This window comes from Brienomyrus brachyistius, chromosome 13 (assembly GCF_023856365.1).
Source record: "Brienomyrus brachyistius isolate T26 chromosome 13, BBRACH_0.4, whole genome shotgun sequence".
Lineage (NCBI taxonomy): Eukaryota > Metazoa > Chordata > Actinopteri > Osteoglossiformes > Mormyridae > Brienomyrus > Brienomyrus brachyistius.
The window spans coordinates 14,241,740-14,263,049 of record NC_064545.1 but is presented as its reverse complement, the minus strand read 5'-3'; the positions used below and the strand labels follow the sequence as shown (position 1 = coordinate 14,263,049).

The window sequence follows — 21,310 nt, the reverse complement described above, 5'->3', positions numbered from 1 at the left end:
TTCCACCTGGACTCTGCTCGTAGCAGAGAGCACAAAAACAGGGTCATAGACCAAAAGCTCCAGCGTTAGGTATCACACAGGAACATGTGAAGCATGCAAAGTGGAATGGCTTATTATTACCAGCGACTCATATGCCAATGCGGAGTCATTCCAAGGGATCCCAGTTTACATCAAGAGACCATCTCAGTCTATGGTTAATAGAAAGACAAATTGCCTGACAGCCACAGGGTAACAGATGGGAACCCATGAAAGCCTGTAAAGAACAGGTCCAGCACACTCTACAGATAGAGCCAATGGCGGGATTCAAAACTCAGCACTGAAGATGGGGGGAATTTTGTTTTAAAAAAATCACTTATTTCTCAGGGAGCGATTCATCTAAACCTCAATTGTCTTAAGACTGAACATTGCGCAGTGCATGAAATGTGCGTGACTGTGTTTTTTTCACTCTTGGGAAAGGAACTATTTTCCTTATTCGACCGACCGCTATCAGATAAAACATAGCGGATAGTGAGGACAGGTGTCGCGTAATGAAATCATCGGAGAAATCTAGCTCAGACTTGATCTGAAGTTTTGGTAATACGCCGTACTTGTCGGCTCGTGTGCGTTCGCGTAATAATAATAAAAACCATTGGTTTAGTTTTATTATTTTAACAAAATAATGAATAATAAAAAATATGTGCATTTTTCAATTTCGCCTCACAGACAGTGCAGGCTGCAATATTTGCTATTTACAATTCCCAGTATAATTTGTGAAAGGAGAACAAATATTTCTCTTAATGAAAGAAATCAGTGCATGACTTCGCGGTCCCAACTGCAGTACTGAAGAGGAGCATAGCAGCTGTTTTTCACCGCTCCTTCAGCAGCCATTCCATACCCATAATCCTTAGCGGAAGTGACGACTAGCGTTTGTAGACTGGCGCCGGCGTCTTGTTTGTTACGTTTGGAAGTGAGACAAAAACAGATGCTCTTCTGTCATTAACTGAAGTTTGGTTATTTCCTTTTGTCAGACAGCTCCAGTGTTGCTTAAGTATAATGGAAACGGATGATTTGGTTTTCTGTGCTACGCATCCTTACTGAAAGGATCCTTACTTATTGAAAGATGAACGCTGTCGTCGGGTCAACAAAATATTTTAATAGTGTTTCGGTCGAATGTGCAAAATCGTAAGATATGGTTGAGTTCATTTTAAAGTGTTTTATTAGTTCATAAATGGATCATTTCTGTGCTAATACGTGAAAAGTATTCATTGGTGTGTTATATCCCGTAAATTAAACTGCACTGTGCACAAAGGTTTTGAGGACAAATGTTTGTGGGGAAAAAATTGTGTTGTTCAAGGAGAAAATAATTCTGAATTTATATGTTTTTGCAATTTATGTAAATTTTGTCTACCATTTTAACTCTTTTGTGGCATTTGTGGGTCCTGATTTTTGTTAATCATAAAATAAAGGAAATTTAATAGATGATGACTGTGATTGTAATTATTGCAGAAGTTCTGGCCGTGGTTCTGAATGCCCCACGTTATGGTATGAGAAAGGACAGGGGGCCCAGAGCCCCAACAGAGGCGCTGAGAGTACAGCAGACATCAGGATTGGTCCTGAAGAGAAGCTGTTCCAATGGCAGACTGAAGCACAAGCCCTGGAAGACAGTCAGCAGGTATTTTGTGTGTATGTGTGTTTAGATTTATATCCATCCATTTTCCAAAAAGTGGGTGGGGTGGGTCTGGAGCCTATCCTGGAAGCAATGGGAACAACCCAGGATGGGGGGCCAGCCCATCACAGGGCACACTCACACACCATTCACTCCTACAGGCAATTTAGCAACTCCAATTAGCCTCAGCATGTCTTTGGACTGTGGGGGGAAACTGGTGTACCTGGAGGAAACCCCATGACAACATGGGGAGAACAGGCACACTCGTGACCCAGGCGGAGACTCGAACCTGGGTCCCAGAGGCGTGAGGCAACAGTGCTAACCACTGCACCGCCATGCCGCCCCTTAGATTTGTATGCAATATTAAAATACATCCATATTCTATCGCCAAATATCCAGGCATCACTTACTGCTGATGGCAGCCATTTGTAATTGTGCAGTGTATTTGGCACCCTACATACAATGCAGGTTTAACATGATGGGAAATGAAGCAAGCAAAGCTTGAGACTCCAGATATGAGTGTCCGAACTCAAACTGATCAAAATATTCTTTTGTAATTCCTTTGCATGAAGTTCTCCAGACAGGGTTTTAAAAATACAATTCCACTTGTCTTGAATTTATCTTGTTTTGGATTCATACGTGCTCAAATGTTACCCTGTGTTGGATGTGACTTACACCTGGAACAACAGGAGATGTGACTTACAGTCCACATGAACGAGAGAGCTCCCTGTGAGAGGGATGCCCCTCTCTGAAGTGAGGGAACAGCATGTCTGCATGTGTTTTCTGTTCTAGATTGATGCATGTGTCCAGGCCCAGGTGCGCTGTGTAGCCCTAGCGAGGCTGGTATATGGAGACAGCCATCTAAAATTGGCTCAGGCCCATGCCAGACTGGCTCAGTGTTACCTGCAGTTGAAAGGTAAGACCCTTCTATGATGTTTTGTGTTCATTTGTCAAAGCTAATATATGTGCAAGGGCTGTTTCGCCAGTTTGTATCTGAATGTCTCTGTATTAACAATTGACCAAGTATGTCAGTCATCCACAGTCAAAATAATTTAGTGTAGGAGTTTGGGGAATTTTTTTTTTTTTTATGTTAATGCCGCATGTATCTCCACCACGGCACCCATGCAGGCTGGCCACAGCAGGCGCAGGAACACACTGCGAAGGCCAGGGCTATCATCCTGTCCTGTTCCCCTGAAGCAGCAGGCGAGGAGAAGGCAGAGGTGCAGGAATGTTATTTTACTGTATATTACACTCAGGGAAAATCAGCCCTCCTTCTAGGCAAATATCCTTTGAATGAACTCAGACGAATCTAAACATGTGAAGAATGCCAGCTTCCACTTGGACATTTTTTTTTTTTTACTTCAAATATGTAAGAAAAATCTGGAGAGCTAAGGGTTTGATATAAGGTTACAGCCAGGCGGTGGTGGTAATCGACAGTGAAACTTGCATGATGTGACAGCATGGTACTTATTGTCCAAAAGTGCATAAACAAAACTGACACTGTTTCTAATAGTGTTATACGAGCTACTGAATGGCTAGTTACTAATAACTTGGGAATGACACATTGATATTTTTACCAAACAATGGGGTCGACAATGTACTAGAGAAGGGTGATGAAGGATCTTTTTAGTAAATCAGCTGAAATCCTTGACTGCCTTTCATGCTGGAGGAGGCTGAGGTTAATTTGGAAAAAGCCGACTTGCTTTTCGGAGAGCTCCAGCAGGTGGAAGGCAAGAGGAAGCAAACAGAGTTTGACATCGCCTCAACCTTATCCAGGTAATACACAAGTCATAGTAGACATTCATAATGCTTTGTCATCATTTATGCATTTGTTTTTCCATTTCATTTGAGATAATGTTGTGCAGGAGGTTCCAGGACCTTGTATGTACAATATGTTTAATTTTATATGATATATTTTATTAATTATTTAAGCTTGGGTGACGATTGTGGTAGTTTTGCATGCATTTGGCGCAGATTTGCGTATAACTTTCCAAGGTATAAATAAGCCTTTAAATAACATTGACTGAAGACAGCTTATGAACTGATAAATCCATGTCTCTCATTTACTTGAGAAATGTTTGATTGGGTACCTCAGTACACATATCTCCATCATGTGGCCACAAGGTGGCGCTCCATCATCAAAAATTGATCAAACATGTTTCTCACGTACACATCGAGCTTTAATTTAAGAGTAAATGGGTTCTGCTTTACAATGTTTACAACCTCATTTCCAAAAAAGTTGGGACGCTGAGTAACATAAAAACAGAATGCAATGATTTATACATCTGTTTAATTGAAAATAGAACAATGACATTAAGCAGCTTTCCTGCTGCAGCGCTTGATGAATGGTGGGGTTTCCTCTACCAAAACATTACACCTCATGGCCAAAAGGATGTGGACATACTTTGGAATTTGTGACGTCAGCTGATTCACCCACAGTGTATAGTCAAGTGTACTCTTTGTAAAGTGCTCTTTGTAAATGGTCATGGTAGTAATATAGATCGTAGAGGAGCTCAGGGATTTTCAGCATGGAATAGAATTACGAATGGCAACTTTCCAACAAGTTAGCCCTGCTAGGGCTGTCCTGGTCATTTGTAAGGGGTCATATTGTACTGTGGAAATGTCTAGGCACATCTACAGCTTAGCTCATGTGCAATACCAAGCATCACATGGATTGAGAAAGAACGTCATCATTGTGTTGTGTAGCAGTGGAAGCATGTTCTTTGGAGTTATGCCAGACGTCTGCCAGACTGATATATGAATCTGCATTTGGCAGATGACCTCTGTCCTGTTGAGCAGCATTGGGGTGAGTTGGAAAGGCCACTGTGGGGCAGGCCAGATCAGATGATATCAGTGTCCAGCCTCACTACAAAATGTAGTGGTGATAATACAAACAAGATCAGAAGTGAACAGGACACAACCTATAATTGGGAAACCAGTAGGAAACAAGAAAGACTGGGGAGCAAAACTAATAAATATCAATGAACAGATGAGGCTAGTTTTGAACCCACAACCAGAGGGTTAGTAGTCATTAAGTCGTGCATTCAACCCACTGAGCTATGTTGCAGCCTGGGAAGCCGAATGGGCACACAAGGGACTCAGGACTAAGACAGAGGATTGCCAGCAACACCTGTTAGCCAAACGGGGACTGAACACATAGGAGAGAGAGATGGACTATGTGACAGAGTGGGAGAAAGGCGGAATGACCAGCAATGACTGCTGATCAAATGGGGAAAGGTCACCGAGGGTGGGGACAGATGCTGATCCTGACAGTTGTACCCAGAGACATTTCCATACAATACACAGCCATTTGGCTCATCTGTGAACGCTGAACAGGGAGAATCCCATGTCCAGAAAGACAAACAGAGAAGCCATTTTAAGAGCATTCGTATGGATTCAATATAGTGTTGATGACTGTATGAATAGCACACAGCCTGCAACAAATTACAATTAAAAAACACCTGTTTAAACCTGGTAGTTTAATATACAGTATAATAGTCTTCGTCCTTTATAACCATCTGTATGTCTTCTGACTGTCACTTGACACCGTTTCCTATCTAGTCCGTTCTTCAGCTGCTCCGCCTTATCAGGGGTGGGGTTGAGTTTGGGGTGCTTTGGGCAGCTGTCCCCCATGCGGGTGAGTCAGAAGGCATTGTGCTATAATCTAAAGGTCAGGCAGTGCTCCGAAATTCCATGGATGTCACCCTGCAAGTGCAGCTTCTCTCAGCTGAGGCAGTGTTCAGTGTGAATGCAAGGCAGCCACTAGCCTTGTAGTAAGGCACAGTAAATGTGTCTGATAGTCGATGACATTGAATAATATTATACTATTAGAAAATTTTCCAACCATGTCATTTTTTGTATTTTCTGCCACAGTAAACTAGGAAGGTTGTGGAGGTTTGTAGTCAGTCTATATGTATGAGTGAGATATGATTTCATTTATTCATAAATCCTGAAAGGTTATGGATACACTTATACTACTTTGTGACCGTTGACAGTCTTCTCTGCCAGTCAGAGTTTCCCCAGAGCCCTGTGCCAGCAGCAGCAGGCTGTGAACTGGTAAACGTCAGACCGGTTCATGTTAGACTGACAAGGCAAAAGCCACAGGACTCCTGTGGTCAGGCTCGGGTCCAGACATCAGTCCTGGCAAGCAAAGATTTTGACTTAGACTGAAGTTATGGTCCAAACCCAAGTTGAAGTTTAGGTCTAGGCTTAAACTTTACTAACAACTGCACTGGGATTTTCTCTGCTCTAGATTATACCGGCGTCAGGGCTGCCCGGATAGGGCTCTCTGCCAGTGTGAGCGAGCACTGAAGCTTACCGAGGGACCCCACGCAGCCTGTGCTGTCTACAAGGACATGGCAGCCATAGAGGAAGAACAGGGCCAGCCCAACGCAGCAGTACAGTACCTATTAAAGGCGAGGCATCAGAGCACTTATGCATGAGATCCTCTAAACTGGTTGAAGCATGTTGTCAGCAGGGCATTCACACTGCAGTCACCAGCCGTATTACTGACTGTTCCTGCAGGCGTACTCCCTGGTCCAGGAGGTGGTCCCAGGTGGACTGGAGGAGGCAGACATATGTTACAGTCTAGCTGTGGCCTACTCTAAATCCCAGGACCCCAAGGGCCTTGGTAGGTTCCTTTAGAATACACTCCATGTGAGGTGCAAATCGGGATGATTTTATATGCATGGATCTGGATGTAGAAAGGATTTTCTGTGATAGATCTCTGTGTTAACCTGCAATGCACAGCCAAGACCCCTAGATGGCATCAAAAATTGCCCCATAGCTGAGATTTAATGTTCAAAATGATGATAAGCTCATAAAGGAATAATACTATCAGTGGCATTTGCCTGAAATGACAGCAAGCACAGGCTGGGGGAGGCGAAGTGTTTGATTAATGTATAATGTCTCTGCAGACAGTGCTGCCTCATTCTTCCAGCAGAGTCTGAGTATCTACAGCAGGTGTCTAAGGCCAGGGGACCCCCTGACGCTCTCAGTGCAGGACAAGTACTGTCGGGTCCTCCTCCTCAGCGGCCAACAGGAGGTCTGCTTGCACCCTGGGTCGCACGCCCTCCACATATTCTGTTGGGGCTTGTGGAACAAGTCCTTAGTAATCGCACAACTAAACATGCAGTACCATCTTTTACAGATATTTATCTGGGTGCTTAATGTATATTTGGCAAAAAATATCATTAGAATATTTACAGATAGACCTTAACACAAAAAAATCAGGATGACTCCTATTCGCCAAAAAGTTACTGATATCTTGTAAGACAGCTAGAACATCGCTTTAGTTCCCAAACTTGTCACATGTAATTGTTACATTTCACCACCAGCCCACAGCTCAAATAAGACATTTCATTTAAGGATGGAAAGAAGGAGATTTGTCAGTATTTTTCCGGTTTCTATATCTTTCTGATCAGCGTGGTACAGAACAGGCAGCTACTGCATCGCACTAGCATAACAGTGTACAGTGGTGGACAGGGCTCTGCTAATCTGCTAACTGCTGATCCGAAAAGCTAACTAAAGCTAATCTAACTGTACATCCAGGTAAAGTAAATAAAGTTTAACGGTCAAAAATGTTTGGAAATCCTAAAATCTCACATTTGTTCTGGTCTGCTATAAGCTTGTCTGAAGCAGTCTATCTGGCACACTGTTTGGCTCACTACATAAAAACCACTTTTCATATTCAGAGTAGTATCTAGTTGTTTCTCTTGACAAGAAATCTGTGTTTGACTCAACTTGCCCTGTGTTTCCAGAAGGCTATGAAAATCCTGAAGGAGTCCATGTCCCTGAAGAAGAGCACATTTGGGGACCTGAGTGCCGAGGTGGCTGACAGTCTGCAGCTGATTGGTGGAGTGCAGATGACACAAGGGGAAATGATGCAGGCCTACAGAACTATGAGCAAGGTGAGACTGGCACAGTGAGCCCAAGGGGAAATGATGCAGGCCTGCAGAACTATGAGCAAGGTGAGACTGGCATAGTGAGCCCAAGGGGAAATGATGCAGGCCTGCAGAACTATGAGCAAGGTGAGACTGGCACAGTGAGCCCAAGGGGAAATGATGCAGGCCTGCAGAACTATGAGCAAGGTGAGACTGGCACAGTGAGCCCAAGGGGAAATGATGCAGGCCTGCAGAACTATGAGCAAGGTGAGACTGGCACAGTGAGCCCAAGGGGAAATGATGCAGGCCTGCAGAACTATGCGCAAGGTGAGACTGGCACAGTGAGCCGACCCATGCCGACATTTCCAAGGGAGTTGGGCCATGCAGTGTTGTAGGAGTGAGTTTCAGCAGCAGGTTCCTAAACACAGGGATACTCCCGGGCCAGCAAGCTTCTGCTTATGAGTCTGTGTTCTTACCAATTGTCATCCCTTCTCGTCTAGAGGCACAGTGTCAGATCTGCTAGATTTGGGGTAGCAAAGGTAGGGTCCTGCTTTAGGATAGTCAGTAGTGACACTTGCCTGATGGAAAGGTTGAGACCATGCTGCAGAGGTACTTTGGAGAGCTCAGCTGAAGATCTGGGTATGTAGTGACTTTATGATACCAGCATTTCATGGTGGTACATGGATAACATCAGGCTATATTAACTATGTCTCCAAGGCCCAGCAGCTGCAGAGCTCTGTGCTAATCCTGGTCCCCCCCCCCCCCCCAAAGTCAAAATACCACTGTCATATTGTGCTTTTTTGGGAAGCACTTAGACAGCTTGGCTACTTGATTTTTGCAGAGCTGGAGACTTTGCTAAGTGCTGTCAATGATAAATACATTGACCCCAATTATAAAAAATCAGCCCAGCTAATTTGGATTTGTAACCAACCCAAATTTGAGAACCAGAAGAGATTAAATAGTAGGATGTTACAGTATTAGATAATTTCTTACGCATGTTTTTATGAGTATTATTTTAGGGGGAATAATGTCAGTAGCTGTCTTTCATTTGTTCCAATCATTAAATTGTGTGTCTATTTTGAGGATTATTTCGATTATTTTGTCCACCTGAATAATATCCATCCATCCATCCATATATCCTACTGTAAGGCACAGCCATTCAGAAGTTAAACAAAGAGTTCATTTTTAATATTTTAGTAATGTGTAATATGTGAAGGACACATAAAATTTTATATAGTGGTTAGAATCTGACACTGGGCCATGTGAATTTCCAGAATAATTACACACAAAATGAGCACCATAGTGCTTTTACTGTGGAATCATCGGTAGAGTAATCAAATGGCTTGTTGCTATGTTTCAGTGTTTGTGCCGTAACCAAGTATTCGTACGATGAATCAGAGCTCACACATCTTGTGCTACACCGGGCCAATAACCTTTGGAGGTCCTCTCAGATGGGGGCAGGGTGGAGATAGTGTCCTCTTACTAGAGGCCATGACAGCTGTCCTTTTGCCTGGGTGAGACCCAAACTTAATAACGACCGCACAAAAAGGCATAGCAGTGAATCATGCAGAGGCTGGTGTACTTGTGTGTTTTCCGAACTGCTAGGAAAATGGAACTGAAATGGTAAAGATTTTTTTTACTGTTTTTCTGTTATGTTCAGTCCAGGCACAATGTGACCTCATTTTTGGCAGCGGTGTGAGGAAAACATCCCAAGAGCCAAACTGAGACTTTCCACACTTGCATTTTATTCCACCTTCAACATAATGGAAGATTCTTGTTTTGATTTTTTTTCCCCTTTTTGCCTTTCCAGTATAGCGTACACTGATTTACTTGAAGTTTTGCTCCTAGCTGCAGTAGCTTTCAGCTACAATTTGTGTCATGATTTTTGCTTTTCTCCACTAAAGGAAGCTTTGCTCATACTTAGCGTACAACAAGCAGGTCTTCCAACTTACAGGGAAACTTGGGGGTTGGTGGCTGGAAAAAAACCACACACTGGTCCATTCAGACTAGTGTGGTGCTGAGGTATCACCCACTGCATGGCTGCACTCAGGTTTTCATCCCTGAGGTGGTTTGTCATGCGGTGGGTAAGAGTCAATGCACTGTAATCAGCGGATGCTCCTTACCTCTAATCTGCTAACCAGATGGAACAGTTGTGAGGAAGCTATCCAAGTAAATCATGCACTAATACAAAGTGAAAAATAATCAGATACATTTAAGTTTCATTATTCTGCTTTATTAAATTGATCCCAATCATAATATATAGCTGTCAAATGATTTCTTTAACTTTACACCTTTTTGTGCTGTTGATACTTCACCTATTCCCACTTTATTGTATTGTCTAAGTTCACAATGTTTGAAGTGCCATTTGATCAAAATGTTAAACATTGCTATATTTGTCTGTTACAAAGAACTACTTCATATTTTCTAGATTCTAAATGAGTATTTTAAATACATCACACTGTAGACCAGCTAAAGATGAAGTTACGGGTACGGGACACTCCCTGATAGTACTCTACTGCTACTTTTCTGTCACAAAGATTTCTTCCACATTCTCAAAACTGCATCTGCAATATATCAGCAAATGAATTGACCTCTATTTTTTCTTTTGACATGCTAGGGGAGTTATTTGGACTGCCCCTTCATTCTGGCCACTGTTTATCTAGTGAACACATCTGACTGTGGTCTGTTATGAGGTTAGAAGGTGACAATGTACACTACTGTTTGACCACTATGCTGACCTGGATTTTTTGAATGTCAAAAAGTCAATTTTCTGTGACTTTTGTTTGCCTTATTGAGTTGATTATTTTGATCTTGGTTATACCTATATCTTGTTATTCTGTTGGTACTTAAGCATGCTGAGTTAATTTCAGTGGGAGTTTGTTAGGTTAGTACTACTTTCGAGCTAATATTCAACATGAAAATGTGATTAAACGTGCTATTACTCATGATTAAGAAAATTATTCATTTGATAGCCCAAATAAAATCTAAAGTGAGAAAAAAATACTGTGTGAGTCATTAAAATTTAAACTTTGCACTTGGCATGAATGAACTTGAGTAGAAGAGACTCATTGAATTGTACTGGCATGATATGCTTCTGCTTGACCACATCCCAGAAGAATAATGTGATTTTTTTCTCTCTCTCATCCCAGTGTCTGGAGGTTCAGAGCCTGTTGTATGGTGCCCAGCACAGAAAGACTCGAGTCATACAGCAAACTGTAGACCTGCTGTCCAAGTAAGTCAGCTTTAGTCAAATCTCATCTTCATCCATTATGTAAGGAATAATTGACGACGGGCCGTTGAATTATTAGAAAATAATGCACACCCGAGGTGGTAATGCCTCGGGTGTGCATTATTTTCTAATAATTCAACGGTCCGGAGTCAATTATTCCGCTTATACTACGGTTGCCACACCTCAAGACATCGATCAGATGATATATTTTAAGGGATTCGTCCGGTTTTTCTACTTAAATCGCTATTGTGAGTAGGATTATTTCTTCCGCATCTCATCCAACGACTCTTTTGCTAGTTCCAAAACGTCATTTTAAAGCTGGCAATGGAGGCTTGAGCCGTTGATAGCAGACTAATGCAGTTAATAATGAAGTTATTAGAAAGAGAGCGAGAGAGACAGAGACACAGATAAATAGAAACAGAGAGAGAGAGAGAGAGCTTGTATGAATTAGGCTACCTCTGTGTGTCCCTCAACAGTGTTCTGAAGCACCGTCTCTAAACTGTAAGTCTGCTTTAAGATGCAGCGCTGTTATTACCTCGCTAGTGAGAAATGTCATGTGTAGCCTTTAAGTTGGTACACTAGGCTAACTAATACTGCTGCAGCCCAGTTGTTGAAAGTTTCATATTCACCGTAAATATTAAAATTTACTTTCGGAAAATCGTCTGTCATGTTGTTTTTGTTAGTCCTGTGTGCTGTATAGGTACTGTATGCTAATTTCCGTTATTACAGTTAACTATGCGAAGTGATATGGAACTGTAATGCGGTCAAGAGAGCTACCTGGAACTACGTTCGCCGTGCGTTTATCTGAAAATAATTGCATACCTCAGAACATTCGTCAGCCAATCAGATTCAAGCATTCAATGGTCCCGTAGTATAATAGCCAATATACACTCAGTGGCCAGATGATGTCTTCGATGTGAACTTGAACAGTAAATGAACCTTGACCCAATTTGTATGCTGCGTACTGTACAGTATACGGCATTGTGGCCACATGACTGCAACAGAGGCATCAGTACCCTGGCAGATTCAAGAGGCCGTTCTTTACGTACAATCATATGCAGAATTGCGCAGGGGGGCCAAGAATTTTTAGCGACTCCCCTGTCCATAATCAGTATAAATACTTTTATTTGTAATAACATGCACAAAACTAACTTACTGGTTTGTTGTAGGGCTCCAGAAGTGGCCGGCAGACATCATAAGGCAGAGAGAATGAAACACAGACCACCTTTCTGTGCTGTGGTACCTTCTCACCTTGTTCCAGCAGGAGCAGCTCTCAGTCCATCTGACTCTGAGCATCTTAAAAAAACATTTAACTAATGCCAAGGTTTCTCAATGATAAGTTCAAAAGGAGAGGAGGAGTGATTGACTTTAACATGTTTTGCTTATGATTCAAACTAACAGTGCTATCCATTTAATATTATCTAATTAAACTGGTTAGCAACAATAAATTGAAGACAGTTAGGATTTGGTGATGTTACAGGGAAAATGACCATGTGTTTATGTAAGAGAACAGGTTTCAGACAGTTCTGAAGATCTGCCGTAGTGTAATAAACACCTGTAACCACTGTGCACTTCTTGAATATCACAGACCCAAACACCATAACACTGTAAGATATATTTTATTCGTAGGACTGATCAATGCTCGAAGAATGTATATTATGTGGGGGGAAAAGATTCCTTATCCTTAATTAGCCAACAATGTGTGGCATTTCCTTAGCACGTCAGGTTTTAGAAGCATGTTAAAGGGCATGTACATCTAGCCTGCTCATTCAAGCCAAGCTGTTACCAATAACACTGTTACTTCAATCACTAGAGGTTTTGAGATGTATCATTAATGTTAGAATAAAATAACATTAAAAGAAACATTTTCCATGTGAGCATTTTCTTATCCATCGTTATGTTACAATGTATTTATTTATTGCTATAGGTCTAATGATAACTGTAGCTGTACCAATATATACTATTTTTAACAGAGCAGTAACTTTGGATATGGTTTATTGTGATGATGCATTTTTAGGGGAAAGATCTCTATGAAATTCACATGTTTCTTCGGCCTTCGTTCTATCAGAAGATGGCGAGATTTTGCTTCCTAATGTATAATGATATTTGATAATTAAAAGGTCACAAATTACAAGGCATAAAGCATTATTTTTTTCATCTGCAGAACTGAGTCATCATTACTAAAACTGATTGATGATATACTTGCTTTTAATAATTCTGTAAAATGGTTTAATTATCTAAATGAATACTGTAAGTTTTAGAATCAACTTTAAAAAAAAAAAAAAACTCCGATATACCCATAACTAAACCCCCTCTATAATGCATTTACTGTCTTTACATTTCTGGAGCTATGTTATAGATTAATATTTCTATGATGTGCCTACTAACTTTAATACTGTTTAATATTGCACTGTAACTTTTAATAATTTTAAATGCTGCATAAAATTTTGAATTAAATGAAGCAAGCGATCACTGCAATTTTCTAATATGGAATACAGAGATCTCCACAAACTCTATGTATTGTTATCAAGACAATGATTTCATTCCAACCACAGCATTTTAACTATAGCACATGTTTAAAATGATCTTCTAACAACAGCAACAGTCTATTAAATCATCCATACATCCATCTTCATGCTCTTCATCCTGGTCCACTTTGCAAGTGGAAAAATAATCGTAATCAATTATCCTCTTGACTTTCCAGGTAGACTGTTGCAATTCTTTTTTCATTTACATGGCCTTCAAGGCTAGGTGCTTCTTCCTGGTTCACAGGGGGGTTTGCTTTCTCCACATAGCTATAGATGTCCTCTTTCACCTCATGGCTGTTATCTTTTTGGACTCTCAGACCTTGTGAACTCCTAGCCTCCCCGGAACTCCCACTAGAGACTGCTGGTTTCACATCACTGACATCCATCTGGAAAATAAATGACTTTTCAGATGGCCCTAGCTTAATATGTTTCTCTGTTTTGTTTATTTGATTTGTTGGTTCTTCTGGGGTTAGGTGTTGCTCTTGATCTTCGCCTGCCACTTTACCATCCAGACGTTCCCCATTTTCTTTGCTAATTGTAACTTCACTCCTGCTGTTGATTATTTGCTGTACACCTGGATTGCACGAGTGTAGTGCTGACAATAACTTCGCCTCAAAATCTTCCCCCTGCTCTTCCAGAAGTCCAGAGTCTTCCAGATTTTGGGAAATGTTAAGTTCTGCTACAATAGTCACTGTTCCACTGTCTTCAGCCTGCTGAACTTTCCTGATATCAACTGCCAAGTTACCAGAAGCTTCTTGATCAGTTTTTGTGAAAAGAGCCAACTCATCCTTAACAGTCCCAGATATTGTTCCTTGTAACTGCCCCAAAGTCCCTTGTAAGTACTCCTTTGGATCCATATCGTCCTTTCTTAGGAACTCAAGAAGGGATTCCTGCACTGTGGGAGAAACATGAACTTCCTCTTCTATAATACAATCTTGGAAGCTGTCTCTAGGAAATATATGTTCATCTCTCACATAAGTAGTTTTAGGTAAAGCCTTACAGTGGCCATCCTTTTTAAATATACGGTTGATTAGGCCCCCATCCTGATAATACCGTTCATCTGATAAGTCATCCAACGCTTCATAATGTCCATACAATGACAGGGGAACATCATCCGACTCTGAAATATCATCTGGTGTAGATACAAAATACTCAGTTTCTTGATCCTGGCTAAATAATGCAGCACCCAGGTCTCTTGAACTTTCTGTAACCTGAACAGATCTAATGTTTTCATATTCTCCTCCAGGAGTTACTGGAGCTCTGTTTTCTTCAAAGTGATCATCTGAATGTCTGGAACGCTCATCAACATTTGTAAGCTCCTCAATTGCAAAGAATAATGAAGATGGCTGATTAAATTGACTTGTCTCCGTTATTTCATATTCCTCATTATGTTGAGAGTCCACTGGTTCCTCAACAATCTCAATATTGACCGATTTATTTTTAAGATCTTTTTCTCCCTGCAGACCAAAGCTAAGCAGATTTTCAATCATACTTCCTGTGGGAGTTCCCTTTATGTCTTCTAATGCAATGTTCTTTACTTTCTTGCTGAGGAATTCTTCTAGAACAGATTCATCTGAGACATCCAAGTCATCCTCTACCTTGGATTGCAAAATTATTTCCGTCCTGAGTCTTCCATCTTCCTCTTCTGATTTCTCCACATGGCAGGTTACCGTTGTATCCAAACCAGCAGGTTTCACAACTTTCTCAATGATCTCTTCTACAGACATTGATTCCAGAACATTTTCTTCAGTTGCAAGTGGTCTGTGCTCTACATATGGCTCCCTAACAGTGGATTTCTTTGCAAACTGTGAACCTGAATTTGAAACTTGACTTTCAATCTTATTCCCAGCTAAGCAGTCTTCTGTCACAGCTGTGTTATCAGTGCTTCCCACAATCTGATCCCCTGCTCTGCTTTTCCCCTGGGTCATACTGACTGTGTCCAGGTCACTCTCTTTTTCAAGGTTAGTTTTTTCAACCTTTACATGTGTGGTTCCCCATTTCTCATCACTTACATGTAAAACCTTGCTCACAGTTGATGGTGACGTCACTCTCACCGATTTGCTGTCCTCTGTAGCTAAAGTACCAAGCTTAGATCTGACTTTGAGGCCTGCCTGCTGGGAAATGACTGAATCAATTGAATGCTGTGACTTATTGTTCATTGCCGTTCTCTCTTCTATTATTTTGTTCTGGGCGTGAACGTTTTCCTTAGTATTCAGGACTCCTTTGACAACGCTAGTAGAAGCCTGTGGTGCTCTAGGGTGGTCCTTCTGGGATGGGGAGTTGTGTTGACCCACATCATAAAACGTAATAGGGACTATCCTTGTATCACCAGATGAAACTTTCATATGTGATGTTTGTTCTATGTATTTGTTGTCAAAACTTATGTTTGAAGGCTTCCATTTTCTTCCATCTTGCCTGCTCATGGATGCTCCTTTTGGAGTGTAAGGGTATGGAGGCATCTGAATATCTAAGGAGGCACGACAACATCAGAATACAGTGCTTTATGGTCTAAGGTGTCTTTCAGATTGTTACATTACAAAAGCACACCTTACCAATTTTTCTAAATGGTTCTGCTGCACGGTGGTCCGTCCACATATACTCATCGGTATTCTCTCCTTCAAGAAGTGCCCTGATGGAAAACAGAATACAAAGTTGAAAGATAAACATCAAAGGAAAAAGAGCTTAGAACTAAATGCCCTTAAGGTGACTGTTGTGGATCAAGACAAAAATTATATAAAACTGGTAGAGTCAAGGCCCAGTACCTTGCAATGTCACCACCATGAAAGTATTAGCGGTCCAAGCAGCATTAGCTGCCAGATAGCTATTGTTTTTCTTTATTATTAATAAACGTAACAGTAACTGCTTATGTGATAATTGTTTTATGATTGATTGTTCTCTACTAATTTAAACAAGTAATAAATGCACATTGGAAGCAATTAATATCCAAGTTCTCATCCTTGCATTAGAATATATAGACCAGTTAATATTTTGATGGTATCTCATGTGTAAATCCCTGAGTGAGATTTACAGCTAGGCATATTTGGATGAATGTAAACCACGGCGATTTAACTGGAAAAGCCAGAAATTCAAAGAGGAAATATGAGAGAAGTATGTGGTTTATATAATGTAAATTTGACTAAGGTAAGAAATCTTCACCTGTCTCCTCTAATCAGTATTCCTGAGTAGCTCCAGGATTAAAAAGTTTAACTTTACAAATCATTAAAATATTTCCCACATCATATAGCATAATTGCTTCAAGCTACGCAATTTGGTTTTACTGACCACTCACTGACTTTTGGGTCACTGCCCTCACGTGCCCATTGGGTCCGACATCAAGCGACTGTGACATGTGCATGCCCCACATGCCGGGCAGTTGCAAAGTACAACCACCCGGCCTCATGCAAACCCACAATGCGACTCCTATCAGACTCCTTCAAGCGCTGGTAATTCTGTCTAATGCGTCTAGGAGGCATCCTCTGTGTCTGGTGACTAGATGTGCCAGCTCCTTGCAAAGCGAATCATTTACATACCCATCCAAATCAGACCATTACTTCTGGGTGCTTAACTTTTCCGGTCACTGAGTATACATTACTACAAACCCATAACCGAAAGGTGCATGAGGTGTCAGTAAATGTCTGACCTGTAGGTGGCCACTTCCAGGCTTAGGCCCATCTTGATCTGCATGAGGTCTTGGTGATCCTTGAGCTTCTTGCTGATGGCATTGGCTAGCATCCTGCACTTCTCTTCCAGTTCCTCAATAATCACCTATCGGATTATAGAGGTCATTTTTTTCCCTGTGATGTGTCCCCCCCCCCCCCCCCGTAAGAAATCATTTTTCTGAAACAGCAACATAATGAATTTAATACAGTGTAGAAACACCAGGGACTGATAGGCAGCTCAAATACATTTAGATTTACTACATTTGGCAGACACCCTTAGCCAGAGAATAAAAAATAAGGACACATACAAAATAAGGGCACTTCTTTACTCCCCACAATGCCCTATAAGACCCTCCCAGCAAGGTGCTGTGTATAAGTGTTGTCAGCTATACTGGAGTGTGAGAATCCTGAGACAGGAACCAGGCAGGATAGGATAGAGACTTCTCACACTAGTCATACATAAGTGCAACCAATCAGTCTTCTCAACAAATGCTCATCACATTAGAAGTTCCTAACTTTACATTTGATCAGAATTTGCTGTCTGTATTCAAATCATCAGCCAAGAATATTGGGGCATCTTTAATATTTTTCCTTACACATCTATACAATTGCACACTTTCTTATAATTTTGATTTATAAAAACGAATACACCTACAGTGGAATTCCATCTATTTTCTGTGTCCCAACAAATTTACCTCAGACAGTAATGTAAACATATTCCCAGTCTCTCCAGTGTAAGGCTGTCTGGTGTCTCTAACCTGCTGCGTCACTTATCTTTTGCAATAGGTAGCTGTGCTCATTGGCTGATGCCAGTGGTGACCTCCCCAAATATAAATGTCAAGCAGACAACGTTTACCATTAAACTATACTTCCAATATACACTAAATTACTCTTGGAGCATGATAACCAGACCAAAAGCTGTTGTATGAAGTATGTTACCATCTCTATAAAGATATGCCATTGTTTTTCAGAGAGTCACAGAAGACGTCTTGAAACACAGATGGTACACAAGCAATATGAAGTTTTTGTTTTGTAGGTCAACAGGATTTGTGGACCAGCTGGCAAATTGGATGAAGTGTACTTATGTAGTTCAGTTAAATGGACAAATCAGGCTGATTACTGCTTTACTGTCAATACCAGTGAAACTATTTTTACTCAAACTAAAGAAAGGCTTTGAACAAAACACTACCTTTTAAACAAGTGAACCTGGTACCATTTTACATATCCATGTGGGAAAAAATGGCTGATACTTATTATTATTTATAGATACATATACAAAAACTTTATGGATTATGCTTAAATATATATACACCACACACGTTTTATTCATATTGTGAGAATACTAATATACATTCAATGAATATGTGTTTAATTTATTTCATCATCCATTGACTTACACATTACACTAACAAAGTAATACAACTGTCAGTCTTGCAAGAATAAGCAATTGTACTCTCTGTAAAAACATTTGGATTTACTGATAAGTAAGTAATTCTATGGGAGACTGCGTAGCTGCCTGGGTTGTAGCCTCTGGGATAATGTTTTCTAACAGATTTTGGGTGTGGCACTTGAGGCTAAAAGAGCGGTTTACTGCTGTTCCACAACACCAGCTAAATGTCATGCCTATCCCTCCATGTTCCACCCGTTTCTATATATTATTTTTATTCCGCATTATTATTGTTTATTATTGTTTTTTTATTTTTACATTTGAGAAGTAATTGCTCTTTAGAGTATTACACATGGTCACACAAATACTAATTACTGACATCGCACTTAACATACAACTGTTTGTTAAGGGTAATATGGTGGAAGAGAATATTATTTACCCGGTACTGGTTCAGTTCCTTGGGAAAGCTAGCTTGCATGTTCCTTAGCTGTTCCTCAAGGTGCACCCGCAATTGGTTTTGTTTCTTCACTTCGTTGTTAAGTTTCTTAACCTCTGATGTATATTGCATCTTCTCCTTCTGCAGATTTTCGAGCTTTACCTCGTCTAAGCGCAGCGATTCTTCGATATCGGCAATTCTCTTGCAGTATACCTCAAAGGTCTCCCTCCAGGTCTCCGACAGAGTACGCGCATATTTGTCGAACTCTTCCATACTGATTTCGGGGGGATCAGGAGGTTTTTGGATAAAAACAGGTAATGCTCCTGAATGAACCTGGTCACGAAACTGAGCAATCTCTCTTTTGCGGGCATCTTCCAGACACTCGCACTCATTCTGAAGTTGGAGCAAACGACTTTCTAGTGCGCCGTTTGCTTTCTGAGCTTCCTGAAGCTGCTTCTCGGAGGTTTTCAGCTCCCCATTGATATCGTTGCGTTCTCCGGATTCTTGTAAGCGCAGTGCTTGAATCATCTTAAGTTCTCGCCAGAGCTTTTGTCTCTCCATCTCTGCCTTGAACTTTTCTAAAGACAGCCGATCCAGCGTCCTCCTGAGCTCCCGCAACTCGGCCATATGTTGATTCTCCCATTTGGAAGTTGTTTCACGCCTAACTGCGTTTATTTCTGATATAAGAAAGGCATTTTCTTGTTCCAGTTGTTTTACCCTAGACAGGTACTGGATGAGCCTTTTGTTTAGCTCCTGCAATTGAGTCGTTTCCTCCTCAAAGGTTCTCCTAAAATGAAACATTTTCCTTTTTAAAATCAGGTAAACCCGAAAAGCAGTCAGTGAGAGTTGCTCCCTTTTAAACACTGAACGTGTCGTGTTGGTAACGATGAGCGCGTCCAGTTCAGGAGTCCACAAGGTCTAGCGGGACCGCAAAATCGGAGAAGTTAAAAAGAAGGTGGGACTTCAGCTTACTCTGCCAAAAGTCATCTGTTAACAAACCCTTCTTTAAAAAACCTTCAGTCGGTCTGTGATCAAACGGCTCTCTCAAGTGGAGCGCTGCAGCCACTGCAACAATGGTATTTGCCCCTTTATATATAAACGATTGTGGTGTAAGAAACTTAAAAATTATTTAATATACATTATATTTGCATTTTTAAAATGTATATTTTCGATTTGGTTATTTCTGAATAAGGGCGATTCTAAATTTTTTAAGGTAGGGGTACAAGAGGGATCACAAGAGCCATATAGCCAATTCCGTTCGGCCTGAACGGAATTGGCTATATGGCTTTTGTGATCCCTCTTGTACCTCCTAGACCTTTTTTCCACAACACTTGTGGATCGTGGAGGCTCATCACCCAGCAAACAACTGTAGTTCCCCGAAGTTGACATTAAATACTAGCAGAGCACTGAGTTTCAGCAGAATACACCATCTGTGATGCGCTTTAAAAGGGAAAGACGTTTACAAATCAGTTTGTATATTATGAGCATCTCAGTATCAAATTAACATGTGCATTAAAATATTTTAGCGGATTATTCCCCACTAAATTACTATATTTAGGAAACGTTAACAGATAAGCCTAAAATATTGGATAAAGTTAGTGACAAGCCTATTAATTGTAAATTCCATTCTCTTAATGCTATTCCATCCATTTTTGTGGAATTATATATAAAAAATGCTCCTAAACGTGATTTTTTTGCAGGGTGGCAGGAGTTAAAAATATATAAATATAATATTGGAGCGTGTAAAATCAGAAAACGGTATAATATTGTGTGTAGCACATCACGTAGTATAGTATGCGTGACGATCAGTGTAATGTTGTTATTGCTAACATAAATGTAAGGAGTAAGTTGCCTACAATTATCAACTACTACTGACAGCGATGTCTTTGTACCCATTTTAGCGTAATAAAGCTCTATTAAAACATTTTGATGCATAATTTCCTATGCTAATGCACAGATAGGCCTTCAGAAACTGCAGGGCACCAAATTGGGGATACAAATCTATTCACAAAAATCTCTACAAATCTGAATGACTTTTTCAGCCATTAATCATACGTTTGTGCACAGATACGAAGGGGGAGCATTATTGGCATAAGACTAGAATGTATGGTTGGCCCTGCTAAAACAGACACAAAGAAACTCGGGACCTCAATACTAATAACACTAGTTTGTGCACATATAGCCATGTACCTGAATGACTTTCAGCCATCTCACATGCTTCTCTGCCCAAATATGAGGGGGGGGGGGGGGGGGGGGGGATAGAATTATTTCCTGACATTCAGGATATTGTGTTACCACTGCTAAAACAGACAAGCAGCAACTCTGGACCCAGATACTGATAATACTCTTTTTTTTTTTGCAAAGAAGCATGTGGGGTGGCTGAAAGTCATTCAGATACATAATTAAATGTACATAAACTGGTACCATCAGTAGCAGTATAATTATAAAATAAGAATCACATCGATCGTCACGCTAATACTGGTTATAAGTGTTACAAGCAATATTACCCTTTTCTGTATTTTCCCAGGAATCATCTATTACCAG

The 21,310-nt window shown here is 40.8% G+C and overlaps 2 protein-coding genes across 3 annotated transcripts; one reads left to right on the top strand and one right to left on the bottom strand.

Moving 5' to 3' along the window:
• The first annotated feature begins 900 nt into the window (after positions 1-900).
• ttc23 (tetratricopeptide repeat domain 23) lies at positions 901-12,619 on the top strand. Of its 2 annotated transcripts, XM_048972773.1 has the most exons (11): positions 901-1,161; positions 1,486-1,651; positions 2,438-2,561; positions 2,774-2,927; positions 3,308-3,421; positions 5,898-6,060; positions 6,170-6,275; positions 6,562-6,689; positions 7,405-7,554; positions 10,677-10,759; positions 11,926-12,619. In XM_048972773.1, exons 1-11 carry the CDS (start codon positions 1,100-1,102, stop codon positions 12,071-12,073), a joined length of 1,398 nt encoding a protein of 465 aa, XP_048828730.1. In that variant the 5' UTR covers positions 901-1,099; the 3' UTR covers positions 12,074-12,619. The 2 variants fall into 2 exon arrangements, with proteins under 2 accessions (XP_048828730.1, XP_048828731.1); XM_048972774.1 differs by lacking the exons at positions 10,677-10,759; positions 11,926-12,619 and adding an exon at positions 7,675-7,697 and having other exon boundaries at positions 7,405-7,614.
• On the bottom strand, positions 12,360-19,715 carry synm (synemin, intermediate filament protein). Its single transcript, XM_048972772.1, has 4 exons — positions 18,770-19,715; positions 16,925-17,049; positions 15,837-15,913; positions 12,360-15,751 (listed from the first exon to the last, which is right to left on the bottom strand). Exons 1-4 carry the CDS (start codon positions 19,565-19,567, stop codon positions 13,437-13,439), a joined length of 3,315 nt encoding a protein of 1,104 aa, XP_048828729.1. The 5' UTR covers positions 19,568-19,715; the 3' UTR covers positions 12,360-13,436.
• Positions 19,716-21,310: the final 1,595 nt, after the last annotated feature.